The 20528-nt window shown below is 39.7% G+C and overlaps 5 protein-coding genes across 7 annotated transcripts; 1 reads left to right on the top strand and 4 right to left on the bottom strand.

The window, feature by feature from the left end:
- Window positions 1-40: 40 nt before the first annotated feature.
- On the bottom strand, window positions 41-8312 carry LOC135169824 (uncharacterized). 3 transcript variants are annotated; one of them, XM_064135155.1, is made up of 9 exons: window positions 7985-8307; window positions 6078-6322; window positions 5737-5791; window positions 3365-3477; window positions 2134-2310; window positions 1654-1991; window positions 1303-1449; window positions 624-1141; window positions 41-368 (listed from the first exon to the last, which is right to left on the bottom strand). In XM_064135155.1, exons 1-9 carry the CDS (start codon window positions 8106-8108, stop codon window positions 43-45), a joined length of 2043 nt encoding a protein of 680 aa, XP_063991225.1. In that variant the 5' UTR covers window positions 8109-8307; the 3' UTR covers window positions 41-42. The 3 variants fall into 3 exon arrangements, with proteins under 3 accessions (XP_063991225.1, XP_063991227.1, XP_063991226.1); XM_064135156.1 differs by having other exon boundaries at window positions 80-368; window positions 620-1141; window positions 7985-8312; XM_064135157.1 differs by lacking the exons at window positions 6078-6322; window positions 7985-8307 and adding an exon at window positions 5862-6067 and having other exon boundaries at window positions 5737-5792.
- A 1584-nt stretch (window positions 8313-9896) lies between these two features.
- Window positions 9897-11665, bottom strand: LOC135169804 (uncharacterized). The gene is made up of 3 exons (XM_064135104.1): window positions 11485-11665; window positions 11109-11409; window positions 9897-11034 (listed from the first exon to the last, which is right to left on the bottom strand). Exons 1-3 carry the CDS (start codon window positions 11663-11665, stop codon window positions 9897-9899), a joined length of 1620 nt encoding a protein of 539 aa, XP_063991174.1.
- Window positions 11666-12223: 558 nt separating this feature from the next.
- Window positions 12224-14497, top strand: LOC135169803 (uncharacterized). The gene is made up of 8 exons (XM_064135103.1): window positions 12224-12251; window positions 12431-12481; window positions 12557-12890; window positions 13017-13044; window positions 13098-13733; window positions 13844-13961; window positions 14061-14259; window positions 14434-14497. The coding sequence occupies exons 1-8, from the start codon at window positions 12224-12226 to the stop codon at window positions 14495-14497; spliced, it is 1458 nt and encodes a 485-aa protein (XP_063991173.1).
- A 1036-nt stretch (window positions 14498-15533) lies between these two features.
- On the bottom strand, window positions 15534-17273 carry LOC135169802 (uncharacterized). Its single transcript, XM_064135101.1, has 2 exons — window positions 16805-17273; window positions 15534-16759 (listed from the first exon to the last, which is right to left on the bottom strand). The coding sequence occupies exons 1-2, from the start codon at window positions 17271-17273 to the stop codon at window positions 15534-15536; spliced, it is 1695 nt and encodes a 564-aa protein (XP_063991171.1).
- Window positions 17274-17353: 80 nt separating this feature from the next.
- LOC135169801 (uncharacterized) lies at window positions 17354-20168 on the bottom strand. Its single transcript, XM_064135100.1, has 4 exons — window positions 19919-20168; window positions 19683-19703; window positions 18166-19503; window positions 17354-18018 (listed from the first exon to the last, which is right to left on the bottom strand). Exons 1-4 carry the CDS (start codon window positions 20166-20168, stop codon window positions 17354-17356), a joined length of 2274 nt encoding a protein of 757 aa, XP_063991170.1.
- Window positions 20169-20528: the final 360 nt, after the last annotated feature.

The following is a 20528-nucleotide window of genomic DNA, read 5'->3' as shown; positions in this document are numbered from 1 at the left end:
ACATTCCATTTTTGAGGGAATGTCACTGCTCCTCATCAAAGTTTACAACTTCTGGAGCTCCTTCCTGAGTACTTTACCGGCTGCACTTTTCATTATTTTGTCAATGAATACAACCTCAGCAAGATGTTTGTACTTGACGACGCGTTTAGCAACGAAATTTTTGATCTCCTCATCGGTGACTTTAGCACCTTCTTTCAGCACAATAAATGCCTTTGGCACTTGTCCGAATTTAGGATGCGACACACCGACTACAGCCGCATCCGCAATGTATTTGTGATTGTGCAGGATATTTTCGAGTTCTATGGGAGATACTTGGAATCCCTGCACCTTGATCAGTTCCTTTATACGCCCAGTGATGAATAATTGGCCTGATTGAGGTAAATTAGACAGATTTTGTTATTATGTCCAAGTCGAAATTTCATTTTTTTTATAATTTGTTTGATTTTTTCAATCACTAGAACCTGATATCCACGTATCGTAATCTTTAGGCAAGAGAATCATATTATATACTTTCCATCCAAACGGATGGAAGTGTGAAGTAATCAACAGTTGGCTAAGGAATATTATTATATCAAATACGTGAGTTATAATTATATATTTATATAATTGACAATATTACCTACCTATCTCATCTATGTAGCCCAGATCTCCAGTTTTAAACCAATTGTTATCCATACACTCTTTTGTAGCCTTAACATTCTTGTAATAGCCCTTCATCACTTGCTCCCCACGTACGAGAATTTCTCCGATCTGTCCGACTCCAAGATTTTTTCCATAAATATTCTCTGGACTAATGATTCTCATTTCTGTATTAGGAATGAGAAAACCAACTGAATTCATGGACGCATGCTTTCCCGATGATAGAGTTGAAGATACCTCGGTCAATCCGTAACCCTGTATAAGCGCCATACTCCATCCCATTTTCTTTCGGAATTTTGTAATTAACTCGTTAGCGAGAGGTGCTGCTGCTGAGACTATAACTTTCAATGCATTAAGATGTTTTGCATTGAAGCTATCGTCATTAACTAATAATTGAATCACGGGCGGCACGGCAAATAATAATGTCGCTCGGTATTTTTCCAGTATATTCAGTAGATTTTTTGAAGTAAATTTCGGCATACAAATTATTTGTGCACCGTAGCTGTAAATACCCAATGTAAAATCACTTAGCGCATTTTTTTTCACAGCAAGTCAAATGAAAAATGAAAAATGTTTTTTTTCACGAGAAAGTATTTTTTAGGAATTTTTTTCCCAAAAAATCTAATTAAAAATTGAATAATTACTGAGTACTGCCATGATTACCTTAAACAACATAAGAACGAGATATTTAAACCATAAACATGGTATAGAGGAAGGAATGCGGGTACAATGTCCTGAAATCCATTGCGTGCCGGCTCTATGTAATTGCAATCTGGGTGTTCCAGTTGGCACAAATTGGTCACCAGATGTCTGAAAATGTTTTACTATGACATATCAGAACGATCAGAATGACCCTTTTTATTTTAAGTGCGCGAAATTTTATGTATTCAAAAGTATGATAATGTTATGCAACAATAAATTGAAATGAAAAGATCGAATGGCAAGACAAAAGGTCTTGCAGCGTTAAATGCACTGATGAGTGATAATCGATCGAAAGGAGAGAATCATTGAAACCTGTGAGTAAGCTCAACTCCTTTAGGCAGTCCTGTTGTTCCGCTCGAATACGGCAAAAGAAAAGTATCATTTTTTACGTCAATAGCGGTTTTCTCCCCAGTCTTTTCGAACTCCTCGACATCCTCAGAAATGAGATCACGGAAGTTGATGGTACCAGAGGGTGTATGTCCCTCATCAGTGACAACAATCAACGGCAATTGAATGGAGATATTGCCCATCTTAATCGCTTCCATAATAGTATGATAATTTTCATTGTTGGTGATAATAGTATTGGCATCTGAATTTTCAAGCTGTCTGCTTAATTCGAATGCTGTGTAGGCAGGATTTGCCAGCGTTAGCTAAAAGGTCACGCGATTACATGCTATACTGGTGAATTTATTCACTCAGTGATAAGGTAATGAATTGCATGAAGATAATCTATCAGTGAAAACACTGGATTGATGATTATGGTGTGAGGTAAATGCATTGAAATAAAAATACCCGAATCCCGGCTTCACTGGCCCCTAAAATGACTATACCATATTCAGGAATGTTTGGAAGGATAACTGCTAGAGTTGTATCAGACAGTGTTTGTCTCCTTCGCAGAGATGTTGCAAACCTTCCTGATAATTCTCTCAGGTCTTTGTATGTGTATGCTCGCCCAGTCTGTGCACATACCTGGAATAGAAATATTACAGGTGATATTTGTAGAAATATTTACAGCTAGTTACAAAGATGAAAATATGCCGGTAACTAACCGGATACAAATTTTTCTCACTATGTTGGGTGAAAAACAGAAAGAGAAATACCAATGAAAAAACAAAGCATGTATATATACAGGGTGTCCCAGAATTGAACGTCCAGACTTTAAACTTAAGTTGGGGGTGAAATTCCGGATCGAAAAGTCCTGAGCGATTTTTTGATCAGACGCACCCTCTTCAACTTATTCAGGGTTGAAATTGGACGAATGAGGGGCGTGGGATAACTGGTCGCACGACGGTGAGGAAAACGTGCGAGTGTGGTGGTGTCCCCACCATACGGTACTACTCCCCTGCGGCGACAGAAAAAGATGACTGGCAGCGGTCGGTAAGAGGAAGGGGAGGGAAATGAAAAAAATGAACACCCGCCCGTTACATAAAAATTATTTACTCCTCCCCTAATTAATGCCAAGGGATGAAACCAAGGGCATTCGATGGAGGAATAAATTCCCCATTGATTGAGGCCCATTCCATCCCTTAATCCAATCGAAAAGGAGGAAAAACAGCATTGAAAATTACAGCGCTGGAAAAAAAAACCCGGCGATTTAATTTTCTAAAGCTCCATTGGCCCTGTATGAGATTTTCATTTTTTCTTTCAGCGAAGGAGAAAAAGAATGATCAATCGTTGATGATTTTTTTTTTTTGGGTGTTCATTTTTTTCATTTTCCTCCCCTGCCTCTTACCCACCGCCGGCCGTCATCTCTTCCTGCCGCCGCAGGGAAGTAGTACCGCATGGTGGGGACACCACCACACTCGCACGTTTTCCTCACCGTCGTGCGACCGGTTATCCCACGCCCCTCATTCGTCCAACTTCAACTCTGAATAAGTTGAAGAGGGTGCGTCTGATCAAAAAGTCGCTCAGGACTTTTCGATTTTCAGAATTTCACCCCCAACTTAAGTTTAAAGTTTGGACGTTCAGTTTTGGGACACCCCGTATACAGATATATAGATATATATTTGAAAAACATATTTACAAGGGCATTTTTATCCCACCAGTTGTGCACGTTTTTCCACACATATCGATGAACGTAATCCGGGAATATTTCCACGTCCTCATAGCGACTCCTGAAGATGTTATTCTCATCAACTGTAGATCGATACGAAAGGGATGTTACAGATGTATTTAATTTCGACGTCGTCTGGATAAATTTATTGTCCAAATATTTCATCAGTTCGCCAACATTTTTCATGTGTAACCATCGCTGAACTCTCAAAAATCGACTATTAGTTAATTTTGTAAAATAAAGGAGAGCACATTGGTGGTCTTAGTATCATCGCTCCGTTGGTAATAAACAACAAACTGGGCTCGGTGTATCGCCACGATGGGTTATAAATGTAATGCGCTGTCAAGTATTTTCGCAATGATTGGAAGGAATGGAAAATCCACAGTTCGCCAACTATAAGCACATAATCAATTATCGGCAGAGAGTACTATTTAATTTTAATTGTTGCCAGAATACTTGCTTTTGCATTGCGTTGTTTTTACTGCAGGTACTTTCTGCTGTATTTTCGACGATGAAACAATAGGTAGAAATTAGATATCTAAATTTTCTATGAATATTTCATGCCAAAGGGGATTTTTTATCGAGACTGATATTATTTTATTAGCGAAGTGGTAAAACTTTTGACGATTGATCAGTTTGTCATGAGTATCTCAGCATCTAGAGAATATAAGATAACACAGTTTTTATTGTAAACATTTTTATGGAATGAATTGAATAGTACAATAAATATAGTTGCAAAAATTGTCCTGTCTCTCTTCAGAGATATTTGTCAAAAACTCGACGCGGAGATAAGTCAATTTATCGTGGTTAACCACTTCGCTACTCATGTTGCAGTTCATTTTCATTACGTTAAATCGAAATTTGTTCATGAACATCAACTTCAAAAATGTATCAGTTCAGAAAAATCCTCACTGTAGTCCATGCCCTAGATCCTTTTTCTATACGAATTCAACTATTTCCATATTTTCAGTGGTTACAGGCAAACAAGAGTTATTAATAATTCAATTGTTAAACGCCAGGGTTGGTCGAAAATGCTTGGAAACAAAAATCGATATAAATCATTGAATAATCGAAAAATAGTTGTATTTTAGACTAAACACATTTGGAGTATTCACTGTCAACTCCTTCCCTTCTTCGAAACTGATTTTGATTTCCCCTAGAATTGAAGTGTTAGGAAAATTTATCTTTAATTTTTAGCAGATATTTTCGACTGCTCAGTCAGGAGATAGGATTTTTTGTTAATGATTGATTCAATCATTTTTCCATTTATTATTTATGACGCGTCAAAATATACTATTCGCTAATTTCTATGTGAATATGTTGAGTAATTTTTCTCAATTATTTGATAATACAGAGAGTCCCTAGAGTTTCAATTAAATAATTTTTCTGAAATTCTATTTTTGTCATGACAGCCGAAAGTTCAGTGTTTATGACACCAATTAAAATCGGATCATACACCTCTTGAAACACTATTTATAAATTGAAAATTCTTGGACGTTCAATAATTTTTTGCAGCTGCCAGTTATGTCTTATTCTATTCCGCCATATTCGTCAATCTGTGACTAAAAATTACAGAATGTCTCAGAACAATTCATAGGAACTGTGTGACAATACATACAATTTCAGTTGCGATTGATAATTTCCTGAAATTTTCCACGCGATCTGATCACGTCTCGCCCTTCTCTCGAAGTAATTTCGATATTTTTTCAGTTATTACTTATTAAATTATTTATCTCCGTATAACTTGAAAAGTAATAATACATGTTGGAAGTCAAAAAAACATGTAGTCTATTAGTGTCGAAGAATGTCGATTAAGATATGTGGAATGCACCCAAGGTCAATGAATGGTTCAACACCAATTATTCGACGTCTTGCATTAGAATATTTCAAAGTGTTGTTCCACTCCTGTCATGTCATAATGACACAACTGGAGACGAATTTTAAGAAAGTAATCGTATGAGAAGGAATTTCCATTGAAAAATGCTGAAGTTACAAAACAGTGGCGTATTTCGCTGAGTTGGGTAAATGAAGCTGCGTGAATACTGCTGTGATTCAGTGCCTTCTCCTGTCGTTTTTGAATTTTAATGAACTTTCGCCATTTCCATATGAGTCAAAATTGGATGATATTACTGCTATGAAATGACCAACGACTAATAGTCTTCTCAGACTGCTTGAATTAGAAAATGACCTCATAAATGACGACTGATCTGGTGAAATGTCAGCAAAGAATTTATCAAAGTACTGAGCTGTGCTCAGACCTGATTGTTCTCTCAGAAAAATGAATTTATAGAACGGAAAAACAGATTGACAAATTGAAAGAGAATGATACGTTAAGTACTTACTTTGTTTGCGCGGCACGTTACCGACTGCTTTAAGATCCTCCATCGACTCAGCGTCCTGCAAATGACAGAAAAAAGCGTAGAGAAAATCCCAACTGGTAGATTCTCAACAAATGAGGTAACTTCCCATTAACTTAAACAATGGTGGAAAGTAACTAATGGGATGATATTCCCGGCATTTGATAAACTTGAAATTTATTCGTTGGAAGTCGTTGGTGATTATCTCACTGTCATCACTCAATGAGGTCACTCCAAAGACAAACCGTGATTTTTTTTTCAAATTCCTCGAACATTGGATATTGACAATTAAGATAAACTTTGCAAGAGCAACTGGAGTCACTTACTCTCATTCGATCTGGCTCGTCGTAATCAAGACCCCTTTGACGATCTCCGAGTGTGCCATCTCGTCTTAATGATGAGTCTCTGGATGGTCCGAGTTCCTCTTTAAGTGAATCAAAACCAGGCTGATCAAGTCTGACCCTTGCTACCTCCTTCTCAACGTCGTCAGTTACCAGTTCAACGTTGAATATACATTTTTTCACGATGTCCTCACGGCCAATTTTATTTAGGGCCTTCTCCAGTGTGTTCCCTGTTGAGCACAACCAGTCAACAGAAATATTAATATACGATTCATCAATAAATTTTCGCGTAAATTGGTCAAACGATTCAAATCACAAATGATTGTCTTTACGACCATACGAATGTCTTGAAGATAAGTGGGTTTACGAATAGCTGTCAGAAGACTGTTTTTTAGCAACAAAAATTGGCCGTAGTAGTTCTTCCGTGCTAGGATCAAGTCACTAGTGAAGCGTAGTTTGACTGTTCGCTTATTTTCCGTGAATACCTTGAAATCGAATAAAAATATCGAAATTGTTGTTAGTCATATTTTTATAACTCTCAATTATTCTTGTAAATGAAGAGGAGTTCGAGCCGATCGCACCCGAGGTAAGTCATCGCTACATTTTAGTCATCAATCTGGTCCCTTTTTCTAATTTCTCTTACATCTATAGCAATTCCCTACCCCTGTGACAGACCACACTAACCATGTGCTATCGGGTTTCTATAGAAAAATATTCAAAGTGATGATGAGAACTATTTACTCAAGAGCTTAAATATCACCAAAATATTTCCTGAAATTTTTTGTTAATAAATAGATCGAAATAAATAATTTCGTTAATGCCCTGATTAAAGACAAATCATTCGATTTATTAAAAACAAACGAGTTATTCAATTTATTTTTCAATGAGGGCATACACGATAATTAAGAACAATGCCCTGAATTCAATAACTAATGACTCACAGAATTCGTTTTCCTTTTATTCGAACTGATATTTTATAAAATGTCAAATCGTGTCTCATACAAATACAATCAAAGCTTGAAATTGTTGTTTTAAATCCACAAAATTAAAGTTGTAAAATAATTACGTTGATAAAATTAGTTAATTTGATTTTTAAGATCTTTGAAATTTCAAAATTTGCGTTAGTTTCCCCGAAAGTAGAAGTGGAAGTAAATTCATTTTTCTATCAATGTTCCATCGAAAGAATAAGAGGAGAGGTAGAATCGTAAAAAGACATTAATTGCATGAAAGAAAATGTATAATAATGGGAATAACATAAAAATAATATTCGATCAAGTTAAAAATTGGAAAAGTAATTGCAAATTACTGTTATTGGAATTAATAAAATAACAGAAATAATTAAACATAGTAGCAGGACATGATATGAATGACTTCGAGAAATGAAAGAAGATCAAAATTGAAATGAGTTGTTACAGTTCTGAAACTATCGAACTCATCCGATTAACCATTGCCTTGAAGCTGAGTCCAATATTAGCAACAATGAACCAAAATTACTGATTTTATCGACAAATTTTATCATATTCATGTCCATTTTTTTCCGATTTCATCACCATAATCGCAAGGTATCGTTCATATAAACCTAAAAACTTAATTTCTTCACATTTAATAACATCTAAATGAGATACTAGGGAAATTGCTCAAAGACACGGAAGGGAAATAGTGATTACGACAATGTCAACATTTCTCTTAAATTCATCAACAGTTTTCGAAAAGTCAGTTAAAGGTAGAGTGCACTTCAAGTCTTTTATCATTTTCCTATTTAATTGTGATTAATAACGAAAAAGCCTGGACCACGTTTTAGCAATTCAATAAAAACTATAAAATGGGTTTTTAAACTTTCTTATAACTGAGTAAATCCCCGCATCTGATTACTACTAATGTCTTCAACGAACCTTCATTTGGAACAAGACGCACTCGTGTAGTTATAGATATAGTTCTATTGAACAACAAGTGCAGTTCACTGGTATATCCATTGACCGATGGATTTTCGTATGCCTGGTACAGCGATATGAACATCGTCAATACGATTTCCTCAGCTTATCACAATTCAATAGAACTTCCTTAAAATAACTTTAAGAATAAATACTTCTGGAGAAAAGCACCTTCACTTCAAACCAACTACGCAGATACTCACGAACCCCAAGTGTTTCTCATTTCCCAATTCCTAAATTAAATGTTATTGACGCGGCCCGCGATTGTGGCAATGTGATTAGCATGGAAGACTCACGACAACGAGTGGTATGGGGAAGGGGACTGGGGAAATAACTGTTGAAGTGATGAGGGAATAAGGTAGGGAGACAATTCCCTACATGTTTACACCGTAGGCATAATTATATTTCGTCCTCGCTCTCCTACATTACAACCTGTAGTATCCCTTCGATCCACTAGCTGCCACACGCGCCTTTAGAGCTAGAAAAGAAAAAGGGCCAGTGGGACTATCCCTACCTCTGCACTTACCGCACCGAAACTTCACTTTTTCTTGGCGCGCGCGCGGTGACACACGTGTTTTCAGGATATTTTGTTTTGTGTTTTTTCGACAAGTGCTTAAATACCAGTGTGATAATGGGCAAAAAATCAAAGAGACGAGATATTAGAACAGCTATTGTGTAAGGTCCAGAGGTTCGAAGAGAGGCTGGGCAGATCTGACGCAACCCAGCCAACATCCGAGAATGTTAATGACAAGGAAAATGTGCCGTCAAACGACCAGGAAGATGTGGAGACAAATGCTTGCGACATCAGATCGGAGATTGTTGAAGCAATTGAGGAGAATGAGAAGGCTGAGAACACTACGAACAAAGAACCAGATGAAGAATGGATCAGATTCGTAAGTTTTTGCATTTTTTAGAATGTTAAATCAGAGGGATGTAGTGATCCAAGTCAGGCAGGAGCCTGCATCGTGTGAGGAGATTAATTCCTCTCACAACACGTCTGTGCTTAACCCCAGAGTAAGACAATGACGCAAACCAATATCTGTGCTTGATAAATGGCAAGACAAGAGATTATGCATTAAAAAATTTTTTCTATAAAAAGAGTATATGACAGGCTGGTTGAGAACTCGGTCTTATGACGAGGCCAAGACCTGTCGAACACGTCTATGCTTAGCTGTGTGGCAAGATAGAGACGCAATAACGCACAACGCTTGCTTTATGGCAAGACAGAGATGCGAGTGCAGCTCTAACTCCATCGAATTCCACACGTGACTGATAACGGCGAATTCTCCAAATATATACACATTTTGTTTGTGTATAGAGGGTCAAGTATATAGTCCTATTTCCCGTTTCTGTTTTTTTTTGTTTTCTTCATAGTTGGGTGATGATCCAACCTCCAGCCCAGTAGTTAAACTGCAGGTTAATAAAGACCTCTTGAGAAGATGGGAATTCTTTTGCAAGGAGGGCATGAAGAAAGTGGACCTGGACTCTCTTTTGGGAAATTATGAATGTGTTACGGAACTGGAAGCTCCAAAATTAACCCACAGACCGCGGTTACCATGAAGGACTTTGCGGCCGCGAGAGACAACCACATGGTTGAAACGCAAAAATTGGCAGGAACAGCCCTGTCAATTCTTGAGTCTGTAGTCTCAGACATTTATGAAGAGAAAGAGGACTTTGACCTTGAGAAGCTCCTGACACGTATACGTGATTCAGCAAAGCTGGTTGCTGTTATCGTATACAAGCAGACAACTTCAAGAAAGGCCTTCATTGAGCCGGGGTTATCAAAAGGGAGCTGGCCGTTCTAAAAGAGACGAAACCAAAAGAGTTTCTCTATGGTAAAGATCTATCGGAAAAAAATAAAAATGCGAAAGCATTAAATAAGATGAGCGAGACTCTCAAGCCTCCTCAGGTGCGAAGGAAAACGCCTGGATATTATCAACCGTCGAACTCCAGGATTCCGTTTGCACGACGTCCGATGGGGGGACAAACGGGATCTACGTCTTTCGTCGGAAGTCTGCGACAAAGGGTGTTTATGTTCTTTTTTCTTGTCAGTGAGTTCTAACCGATAATCTATTGAATTAATTATAAACCCCAAATATTTGCAACGCTGATTAGGTACCAACGAACTCTTTTGATAATTAATTATAAACCCCAATCGTTCAATCAAGTCCCGAGCTATTTTCACTTGATTCGAACATTCGGAATACGAATTTGCGATAATTATAAGATCGTCAATATAAATCACTGTACGAATACCCTGAATTCTTAATTTATACATGACAGGTTTAAAGATCTTTGTGTAAACATACGGACTGGAACATAAACCAAAAGGTAGGCATGTAAATTGGAAGAGCTTCCCATTAAATTGGAATCGTAAATATTTACGATGATCCCTATGTACAGGCATTAAACAATATGCGTCTTTTAAGTCTAAAGATGCCATCCAATCCCCTTGATTCAGAAGGATCTCAACTGATCTTATATCTTCCATTTTGAAATGCTTTTGTACAACAAATCGATTTAATCTCTTCAAATTGAAAATAAACCTGTTGGAGCCATCAGGCTTAGGAATAAGAAAATATGACGAAATAAATTGTCCTTCCTCCTCTGAACATTCCTCACTTGCGCCTTTGATTAATAATTTCTCAATCTCTGCGCTAATGGTGGTCCAATTTTTTGCTAACCGAGACGGAGCATTTGGAGGTTTAAATTGATGTGGAATTTTTCTGAACGGGATTTTATATCCCTGAAGACACTGGATTATGAATTTATCTGTTGTAATTTCTCTCCAAACGTCAGTAAATAACCTCAAACGACCGGCAGGGATGATTACCTCATCTATTTCTTTGTTATCGTCGTTCGATTCGACGTTGATGACGTCTTGGAGCTCGCAGGGCGGGATGTCTGCGTGAATGTTCTTGGTTTGAAGTTCAGTGTCTGTCGTTTCTGATAGCCACCCACCTGCTTGTATCTCGCAGGTGGGTGTCTGACGTTTCCCTGTCCCTTGTTGGCTGTGATTGAGGGTTTCTCCGGAGCCTTGATATTGGCGCAGGCCTTCTCCACTGTTTTTGCCTCCTTGATCTACTCGGCGAATTTTTCGTCATAGAGCCACTCGTCAGGTTTAGTGGCTTCCACTGTCGGTTTCACTGATTTATTCAGTAACGGCGTGATGAATGATCTTCTAGCTACTGAGAATTGATGAAAAACATCACACATCAACTTTGATGCATCCCAGAGGTATGATACCAACAGTTCTTGGTCAATGCCATCCTCTGGATTGTCAACGACCATTGACATTGCTGCTCCCAGAGCTGACAGTGCTGATCCTGCTGAATTTTGTGAATTCACAAAATGAACATCACGCTTCTTGGCAATTTCGGATAGGGCTGCTCTGATCTCCACATTGTGTTTTGGAGTTTCCAGGCGTAATTATCCTTTTTTAGGATATTTCTCGAGGATACTCTTCTTAACATCCTCTTGGAGTCCTTCTTGAAGCCATTTCTCCATCCTAACCTTGATTGCTGCATTGAATGTAATGGGGACTTCTTTGGGTTTACTTGGGTCTTCCCCAAGGATATCCAGTAGCTCAGGGGGTAATAACTCCTCCGCTCTGTCAAGCTCTGACGATTCTACATTGACCATCAGCGTTGACTTTTCTCTATCTGAAAATTGGTGGAGGAGGTTGGTCAACTTTCCCTTGTTTGGGAAAAACCGTTTTCACTTGTTGTGAATCGTCAGGATCGTGTGGATCTGACATCCATACCATGCTCGTGTGGAGCTATGGTAGACAATGGCATAAATAAATTTTTTATCTTCCTCTTTGGAAGATTTTTTCTGCCATTTTTTCCCATTCAACTCGTGTGGAGAGGAATGGAAATAATTATACGTACCTTTGATTTCGATGATTTCGGGAGTTTCTGAACTTTGGGAAGGAGGGGGGGGGTATCAGCGCTTGTTGCGCTTGCATGAACGCCAACATTTGCATCGAGAGGTTATCTAGCTGTTTTTGCATCTTTTGCATTTTTTCCCCTGATTGGTCTTTACTGCGTTCACGTTCCCTGGAATGCGACCTTGAGTGCTTCCTTTTCTTATCCTTCCCCATTGTTCACTTCCGATTTTTTGATTAATACGTAAAATCAAAAAAAAAATTGTTTAACTCGTGCTGTGAAGTTGGACACAACGAAACAATAATAAAAAAGAATGGCGGTGGGCGCCAGGATACCTCAGAGTACCAATGGCGCAATTTTTTCAAAAAACCGCCTTTTGCTCTAAAAAGTTGTGAAGTAAGCCATGACAAGCATGACTACAATTATTCATCATCGAGAACGAGACGCTGAATATAATAACATTTTAAACTGGAAGATATGAGGACAGCAATTCAGCTAATCTTTCCAGATTATGTTTTAGCGACAATCGATTTAAAAGACGCTTATTATTTAGTTCCAATACATGAAGATAGTAGAAAATTTCTGCGCTTCAGATTTGAAAATGTGTTAAATGAATTTATGGTTTTACCTTTTGGCTTATCCACAGCCCCTTTTGTGTTTACCAAAATTATGAAAGTAGTGGTCAAAAATCTAAGAAGCAGGGGTTTTTCATCAGTAATCTACTTGGACGATATACTATGTATTGAGAAAAACGTCGAAGAATGCGGAAAGAATGTTCAGGAGACCTTAGATCTTCTAGGATGGTTAGGGTTCCTAATCAATCAGAAAAAATCTAACATCGTGCCATCTAAACGATGTAGGTGTTTAGGCTTCATTATTGATTCTGAAAGGTACGCAATCGAGCTCCCTGGGGGAAAAAGAGATCATATTTTTCGCTTGCTTGAATCCTTTTTAAAATTGAATAGATGTTCTATTAGAGAGTATGCATAGCTAATTGGAAAATTAATAGCTTGGTGTCCAGCGGTAGAATACGGCTGACTATACACCAAGACATTAGAAAGAGAACAGATATTTCATCCTATTTTTAATGATGATTGCTATGATAGAATAATGCCCAGAAGAGATGCTATAAAAGTAGAATTACAATGATGGAAGACTAATATTAAAAAGCGCATTCACCACATTAGAGACGAGTCTTTTGTGATGCAGATCTTCACAGTTCTAAGTCCGGTTGGGGGGCCTGCAATGAGATTAGAAAGATTCACGGTTTTTGGTCGGAAAGGGAACAGAGGATGCACATTAACTTTTTAGAACTGTTGACAATTAAGATTGCATTAAGAGAATTAACTTCAGAATTAAGTAATTGCAAGATTCTAATCCGGGTCGACAACACTACTGCTATATCTTATTTGAATAAGATGGGCAGCACTAAAGTTCAAAAATATAATCAGTTAGCTCGCGAGATTTGGCAATGGGCTGAATATAAAAAATTAATTTTAATTGCCTCTTACATTCCTTCCAAAAAGAATAAGGTTGCCGATAGACTGTCTAGAATTAAAAACATAGACACGGAATGGGAGTTGAACGAGGTATCCTTCCAACAGATCCTTAGGACCTTTGGGAAGCCGAAAATCGATTTATTTGCATCCCAGAAAAACGCCAAATGTGAGAGATATATTTCATGGAAACCCGAAAGTAAAGCCCTCTATATTGAAACGTTTACCATTCAATGGTCTAATGTCTTTTTCGACGCTTTTCCGCCCTTCCCCTTGATCTTAAAGACGTTGGCGAAAATAAGGCGCGAAGAAGTGTATGGAATCTTGGTTGTTCCACTTTGGAAAAACTAACCTTGGTTTCCACTCTTTGAAAAATTAGCTATAGGTAGACCGTTGATTTTTTAAGCTAATCTCACATTACTTTTGTCCCCATGCAGGAAACTATCGCATCCGAGAGCGAAACACCTCACTTTAATAGCGAGCACAGTATCAGGGAAGTTCTCTTGTTGAGAAAAATTTCCAGAGAGGCCATAGAAATTGTCTTAGCTTCATTAAGCAATTCAACATTTAAGCAATACTCTACTGCTCTATAACATTGGGCTGAATTCTGCACCAAAAAAGATGAAGACTGTTCTGACATTAATATTAATCTAGTTTTAAAGTTTTTGACTGATAAATTTAACTCCGGGGCGTCTTATGGGACCCTTAATTCTTATAGAAGTGCAATCTCCTTACTTTCTGAAAATAAGATTGGAGAAGATCCAGGCATTTGTCGATTTATGAAGGGTGTATATAGACTCAGGCCTATTCAACCAAAATACTCCTCTACATGGGACGTAGCAGTAATACTTCTGTATCAACTATTTTAATAGAAGACACTTCTGAGCTAATAACTAAATTCACTCAGGAAACTCACGACTTGATTTTAATTGTTCGTTTTTATTTTATAGATTAACAAGATACATATGGTTGCCTCCTTTTATATTTTATTAAATGGAATTGAAATTAATTGAAATATATTTTAAAGATATCTATGTTTTGAAATTCGAGAAGATCTTAAATGTCTCAAGACGCACGATGCGATTGCTTAAACTGCCCGGAGAACTGAACTGACTGAAGAAAAATGCAAGACTTATTTTTGTGTCGGAACAATTGGGCGTTCCCAATTTTGGTATTCAAACTTATAGGTGGGAAAACTATGTGTCGTCTGATTGATGGGAAAGGAAAGGTGAGTATTATGACTGGTCAGTTGGAACTTTTCCGACCTGAAAATTTGGGATTGTATGGAGTCCGCGTGGAGTTGATTTATTGCGTGTGTTTTTGGAGACCACCCTAAGTTCGAGTAGGAAGGCCTGGGTGGCATGGAATTGAAGGCTCATCTGGAATGAATTAAGAAAGTGGGTGTTGGTTTATCGGCTAGAAAAGAATCAACACTGTTCGAGTTTTGTTTAAATTAAGTTATTATTTTAGAATATTACTATTAATTTTATACACTCAAGAGGCAGTACATACTATGAATGTTCACTATAAACTGAACTAACCAACTGACCCTCGTAAGGCCCGGAGTTCAGACTCAGAGGGCAATAGAGCTCCCTCTCCCTGCACCCATCCTGGTCACCAGACGTAAATGGGGAAAACTATACTGGATAATCCTCATGGGATTCCCCTTTAATTATTATAGGAGGAGAGCTCCATAAACATATACTAAAGAATATTTTTATAGGGCGAATGTCGTTATAGCAGATTGAATTTTGCAGTGGAGAAAACTCCAAAATCCAACAATGGGAATTTCCCATTTTTTCTGTAATAAGTTTTCCGGAAGACTTGAGGAGAAAATACGCGTGTCGTGATGAAACGGATTATATTGTAAATTTTAGGAATTTGGGGAAACACGTGGCTTGTGCCGGACGTGTAATAAAAATTAGACAAAGGTTAGTGTTGTTGGGACTGGGGAATTTAGTTGAGATTCAATGGGTAAAAGAAAGTATTATCTGTGGATGAGACATTTAAGATCGAATGGTAAATGGAAATTTCTCCTAATAGGATTTTTGATACGAAACACACTCCCCCCGTTGAGAGTTCTACGATCAAGATTAAAAGGAGTCGTTATCATGCTTATGTATATGTTTATGTGTCATTGGTGGGGGATGACACCGGCAAGGGTGAAACTCTCTTGATGTTGCGTTTCAATACTCCTGTAGCTGTTTTGACGTCGACGACTCTGATGATTCCATCTTCTCCCGGATACGTTTTAACTACACGACCGAGTTTCCACTGCATAGGAGGGAGATTATCGTCTCTAAGTAATACGACTGAATCTTCTTTAATGTCATGTGATCCTGTGGTCCATTTCTTCCTGATATTTAGTTCGTTCAAATATTCCTTGTGCCATCGTGTCCAAAAATCTTGTTTCAGTTTTTGGACCAATTCCCATCGAGTAAGCCGATTGATTCTCTCGTCCATGAGGTTTAGTTCTGGTCTGTTGGTGAAAGTGTCGCCAATGAGGAAGTGTGCAGGGATTAATGCTTGGAGATCGTTGGGGTCAGCAGAAATTGGAGTGAGAGGACGAGAGGTTAAAATATCTTCGATTTGAATCACCAAAGTGTTAAACTCTTCGAATGTGAAGAGAACTAGACCCATGAATCGGACTGCATGATGTTTAAAGGATTTTACAGCTGCTTCCCAGATGCCACCGAAATGAGGCGACAGTGGGGGTGTGAATTTCCACTGTATTCCTTGATTGATGAGGATTCGACTAATTTTATCATTCTCATCTGGCTGCTGCAAAACTGCTAAGATCCTTTTCAGCTCATTATTTGCACCAGTGAAATTGGTTCCGTTGTCTGATTCGATGAGTGTTGGTTTGCCTCTCCTGGAGATGAATCGATCAAGTGCTGCACAGAAGCCAGATGATGTTAAGTCGCTGACTACCTCTAGATGTACTGCCTTGACTGCGAGACAAATAAAAACGGCGACGTAAACCTTGACCTGATTTCGATTGCGAAACTTCCTGTCTTTCATGTAGAAGGGACCACAGTAATCTACGCCCACGTGTACAAAGGGCCTGATAGTTCTGGAGACTCTGGCAGCTAGCAGATGTCCCATCAGATAATTAGTAGGTGGTGGATGTGCTCGAACACACGTAACGCATTTGCGGATAACTCGTCGAATTTGATTCCGGCCATCTAGAACCCAGTATGTCTGTCTTGTATTATACAAGGTGCCTTGAACCCCTGCGTGTAAGTTGTTGAGGTGCTCTTCTAGGATGATGAGGTCTGTGATGATGTGGTTTTTCGGTAAAATGATTGGGTGCCTTTGGAGATCTGATAATTGTGCTTTGTTCAATCTCCCTCCTACGCGTAGGAGACCTATGTCGTCGATGTGTGGATTGAGCTAACTCAATTTGTGGTGGTGAGGTGTCCTGTTTTCGTTTGTTTGTTTGATGTGTTGAAGTTCTGTGGAGAAGACAGAGGATTGGACCAGTCTGAGCACACGGGCCCGTGTTTCTTGTAGTTCAGTAGCTGAGAGTTCTCCTTGCCGGCGCTGCCTCCCCTTGATGATATCTGCTAATCTAAAACAATGTGCAAATGTTCGTATCAGTTTAGTGAAGCTGTTGAAGTTCTTGAATAATGACTCGTCGAGCATAGTGTGTAAGCATGTAATTCGTTTTGTCTCACTGTCATCAGTGGGGGTTTGAATGATTAGCTGTTGTGGCCAATGCTCGGATGTTTGTTTCAGCCAATAAGGGCCATGTTGCCAGAGGTTGTTTTGTGTGAATTCGGATGTCAGTTGCCCTCTAGACAATGCATCAGCAGGATTGTCACCTGATGGTACATGCCTCCATTCACAACTTCCATTCGAATCCATCGTTTTTTGCTGTATGTCTGCGACTCGATTTTGGACCAAGGTTTTCAAGGTATGAGGAGGTGTGTGGATCCAATGAAGGGTTATGGTAGAGTCGGTCCAGAGGATGGACAGGCTCCGTAGCCTGTGTCACTGGCATCGCAGAATCCATGTAGTTGTATTTGTTGTGCGTTTTTTATTATGACTTTTCTGTCGAGTTGTAAGTCGTTGATTAAGGGCAACGCAGTACACAAATCGATCCAGAGTGTTTGAATACGGAGTGGAATAGATTCATCCCAGTCCACCTTGGCGGACCGTAGTTGTTGAATGATATTTTTTGCCTTGAGGATAACTGGACCGAGCAGTCCCAATGGATCAAAGATAGATGCAACTATTGACGAAATTTTTCGCTTTGTGATTGTATTGTTCAGAGTAATTGGTTTTGTCTGGTATTTAATGGAGTCGGTATCCGAATTCCATGAAATGCCCAGTGTCTTGATTGTTTTGTCATTGTCTAGTTGTAGATGGTGATTAATATGTTCAGAGGGTATTTCTCGTAATACTGCTTTGTCATTTGAAGCCCATTGACGCATGTTCAGTCCTCCTGTTGACAATAGCTGTGTGATCTCTGCTTGGGCATGTTGAGCGTCTTCGATTGAGCTGAAGCCAGTCAGCAGGTCATCGACATATATATCTTCTTGCAGGATATATGAAGCGATGGGGAAGCGTTCAGATTCATCTCGTGCCAGTTGTTGGAGACATCGAATTGCTAAAAAGGGTGCAGTTGATAACCCAAACGTGACTGTATTGAGTTCGTAGGTAGAGACTTCGTCATCTTCGTCTCGCTAGAGGATTCTCTGATATTTTCTGTCATTGGGATGGACCAGAAACTGCCGATACATTTTTTCTATGTCACCAGTTAACACATACTGGTGGGTCCTGAATCGTAGAATCAGTGAAAACAAATCATCTTGTATAGTAGGCCCGATCATGAGAGTTTCGTTAAGTGAAATTCCATTCGAAGTCTTGGAGGAGCCATCAAAGACCACTGTTACCTTTGTTGTCATGCTACTCTCCTTGATAACTGCATGGTGTGGTAGGTAGAATCCAGAGGAGGCGATATTTGTTACCTTGGACATGTGCTGACGTGAGAGATATTCGTCGATCACCGTACGATATTGTTGCTTGAGATCGATGTTCCTGTTAAGTCTCCTTTCCAATGCCTCAAAACGTTTCAGAGCCATTTCTCTAGACTTTCCCAATGTTGGTGGGGTGGATTTGCATGGCAGGGCGACTGAATAACGGCCAGTGCTTGTTCTCTTGTAGTTTTGTTGAAAGTGCTCTTCAGCTGCTTGTTCTTCTGGTGATAGTAGTTTTCTCATGGATCCTTCTTCGGTTTCAAAGAATCTTTTGAGATCTACCGCAACTTGGGTGTTGAATGTTTGATTTTTCTTGTGAGGGAGGATTGAGGACAAACTATCTCCTATCACCCAGCCCAGTCGTGTTTTTTGTAAAATGGTGTTGCACCGATTTTTCCCTGGAATGTGGTACTGTCCAGTTGTGAATAAGTCTAGACTGGGGGCTGAGCCGAGCAGCATGTCGATAGGTCTGGGTTTGTAGAAATCTGGATCAGCGAGTTGGATGTTTGATGGAAGAGTGAAGACATCTCGTGGAATGGGCTGAGTTGGTATGAGGTGAGAGATGACCGGAATGGTTAAGCATTGAACATTCGTTTCGCATTTTCCATTTGTCGATTGGATGGTTGCAGTTATCAAATGCTTGGTACAGGTGGCTAAATCGTTGAGAGCGCCGACAGGCACCGAATATTTGATCTTGGGAACTTTTAATCGTTGGGCTAGGCTTTCAGTGATAAAATTAGCGGTAGAGGCTGTATCTAATAAAACTCTGAATTTCATTGGCTGTTTGTTCTGATCCAGAATATTGACCATAGCACTGAGGACTATTTGATCGCTGGGAGGATGAGTGATCAGAGTGGTTTGTCTAACAGGCAAAGGTTGGTTTTGCAGATGATTCTCACTGAATTGTAACTGGTTGGACATACCTTTTGTGAGTTGTGGAGGTTGCTCAGCGAGGAGTGCGTGATGAAGCGATGTATTGTGTCTTTCTTCACAGAGACGACAGTTCCTCAGTGAATAGCAATCTGCTACCTGGTGATTGTTCCGGAGACAATTAATGCAGTAGACTTGTTCTCGTACTACTTTCAAACGTTTGTTAGCTGGTAGATTCTTAAATTCTGCACACAGAAACAGCGGCACAAACCCACTTCCTGTTTCATTATGATGCTCGTGAGATTGAAAAGTCAAGGCGTACGGGTTCGAAATAAATAAAACATGTCAGAATGGTATAGTTACTCGTGCTAATAAATTATGAATGTGTTTTGGTACGATTATGTTGCCCATAATTTTTTACTACCATGTGAAATTCGTTGTGTATCTAATTTTATTTAAACAAAATATATTTTTAATTTAATCAGGTTTTTAAAATTTTAGCGTAGTTTACTGTCAGTAAAATACAAACTGGGAAACATACTATTTCTTGCAAAAGGATATTACCCGAAGATCTTCAGCACTTATCCATTAGGATAAGGGAGGCCCCTTCCCAGGGTGCCAGGGTGGGCACCACGGCCTCCAGCCAGTTCTTTGACCGACCATCCGTACATGCCACCCACAGCACACCATCTTCGTACCGGTGGCCCTCAAAGCTCGGGAGCTGACCGTTTAGGCCAGTCCCGAACAGTGCTGCCACCAGCGCCTCCTGAGTCTGGTCGGCCTCCTCCTTCGTCAGGGACAGCTCTGGGTAGCCAGTTGGCACTACGGCCACCCTGCCTCCACCCTTCGCCACCACCCTGAAGGACGCTGCCCCCAGCCCTTCCATCGCCCGCACCCTCTTCGCGGGCATGGTCACATCTGGGGGAGTGGAACCAGAGGACCTGGGTCTTTTAGGCCCTGTCCCCTACTCCTCCTTCCCTTCCGACACGGTCGCTTCCTGCGGGGATTGCAGATCCCGCGAGGCGTCGGCTTTCAGCCTAGCCTGGCGGGCCCTGCGTTTCTCCACGCCCGTCCGCCCCTTCTTTCTTTGACCCTCGGTGAGGTCAGCGACAGCGGGCCCACCAATGGTAGGCCCTTCTGAGGCTGGCTCCCCCTCTACCTCCATCCGCGCTTGTTCCCCTTCTGGGGCCCTAGCGCCGATCGTCTTCTCTTCTGACCTGGAAGCCTCTGCCGTTCCCTCAGGGAGGGCACCGTCATCGGCGTTAAATTT

Source organism: Diachasmimorpha longicaudata, chromosome 15 (genome assembly GCF_034640455.1).
Source record: "Diachasmimorpha longicaudata isolate KC_UGA_2023 chromosome 15, iyDiaLong2, whole genome shotgun sequence".
Classification (NCBI taxonomy): domain Eukaryota; kingdom Metazoa; phylum Arthropoda; class Insecta; order Hymenoptera; family Braconidae; genus Diachasmimorpha; species Diachasmimorpha longicaudata.
The sequence above is the reverse complement of the archived record's forward strand: the minus strand, read 5'-3'. Positions and strand labels throughout refer to the sequence as shown.

Excerpts from the sequence above, each read along its gene's own strand:
- LOC135169803 (XM_064135103.1), top strand. The coding sequence starts at position 12,224 with ATGGCGGTGGGCGCCAGGATACCTCAGA. Across the intron at positions 12,891-13,016 it reads AATAGATGTTCTATTAGAGA|AATAATGCCCAGAAGAGATG; the intron begins GTATGCATAGCT and ends TTGCTATGATAG. Across the intron at positions 14,260-14,433 it reads GACGTAGCAGTAATACTTCT|ATATCTATGTTTTGAAATTC; the intron begins GTATCAACTATT and ends TATATTTTAAAG.
- LOC135169801 (XM_064135100.1), bottom strand. The coding sequence starts at position 20,168 with ATGCCCGCGAAGAGGGTGCGGGCGATGGAAGGGCTGGGGGCAGCGTCC. Across the intron at positions 19,704-19,918 it reads GTGGGTGGCATGTACGGATG|ATACACAACGAATTTCACAT; the intron begins GTCGGTCAAAGA and ends AAATAAAATTAG. Across the intron at positions 18,019-18,165 it reads CCACCAGTATGTGTTAACTG|CAATTCGATGTCTCCAACAA; the intron begins GTGACATAGAAA and ends CACCCTTTTTAG.
- LOC135169804 (XM_064135104.1), bottom strand. The coding sequence starts at position 11,665 with ATGGTCAATGTAGAATCGTCAGAGCTTGACAGAGCGGAGGAGTTATTA. Across the intron at positions 11,410-11,484 it reads CCAAGAGGATGTTAAGAAGA|CCCTATCCGAAATTGCCAAG; the intron begins GTATCCTCGAGA and ends AGATCAGAGCAG. Across the intron at positions 11,035-11,108 it reads TATGACGAAAAATTCGCCGA|CCAACAAGGGACAGGGAAAC; the intron begins GTAGATCAAGGA and ends CCTCAATCACAG.
- LOC135169824 (XM_064135155.1), bottom strand. The coding sequence starts at position 8,108 with ATGTTCATATCGCTGTACCAGGCATACGAAAATCCATCGGTCAATGGA. Across the intron at positions 3,478-5,736 it reads TAACGTGCCGCGCAAACAAA|TTGATGAGAATAACATCTTC; the intron begins GTAAGTACTTAA and ends ATCGATCTACAG. Across the intron at positions 369-623 it reads GGGCTACATAGATGAGATAG|GCCAATTATTCATCACTGGG; the intron begins GTAGGTAATATT and ends TACCTCAATCAG.
- LOC135169802 (XM_064135101.1), bottom strand. The coding sequence starts at position 17,273 with ATGGATTCGAATGGAAGTTGTGAATGGAGGCATGTACCATCAGGTGAC. Across the intron at positions 16,760-16,804 it reads ACCTCACCACCACAAATTGA|GAGGGAGATTGAACAAAGCA; the intron begins GTTAGCTCAATC and ends TCCTACGCGTAG.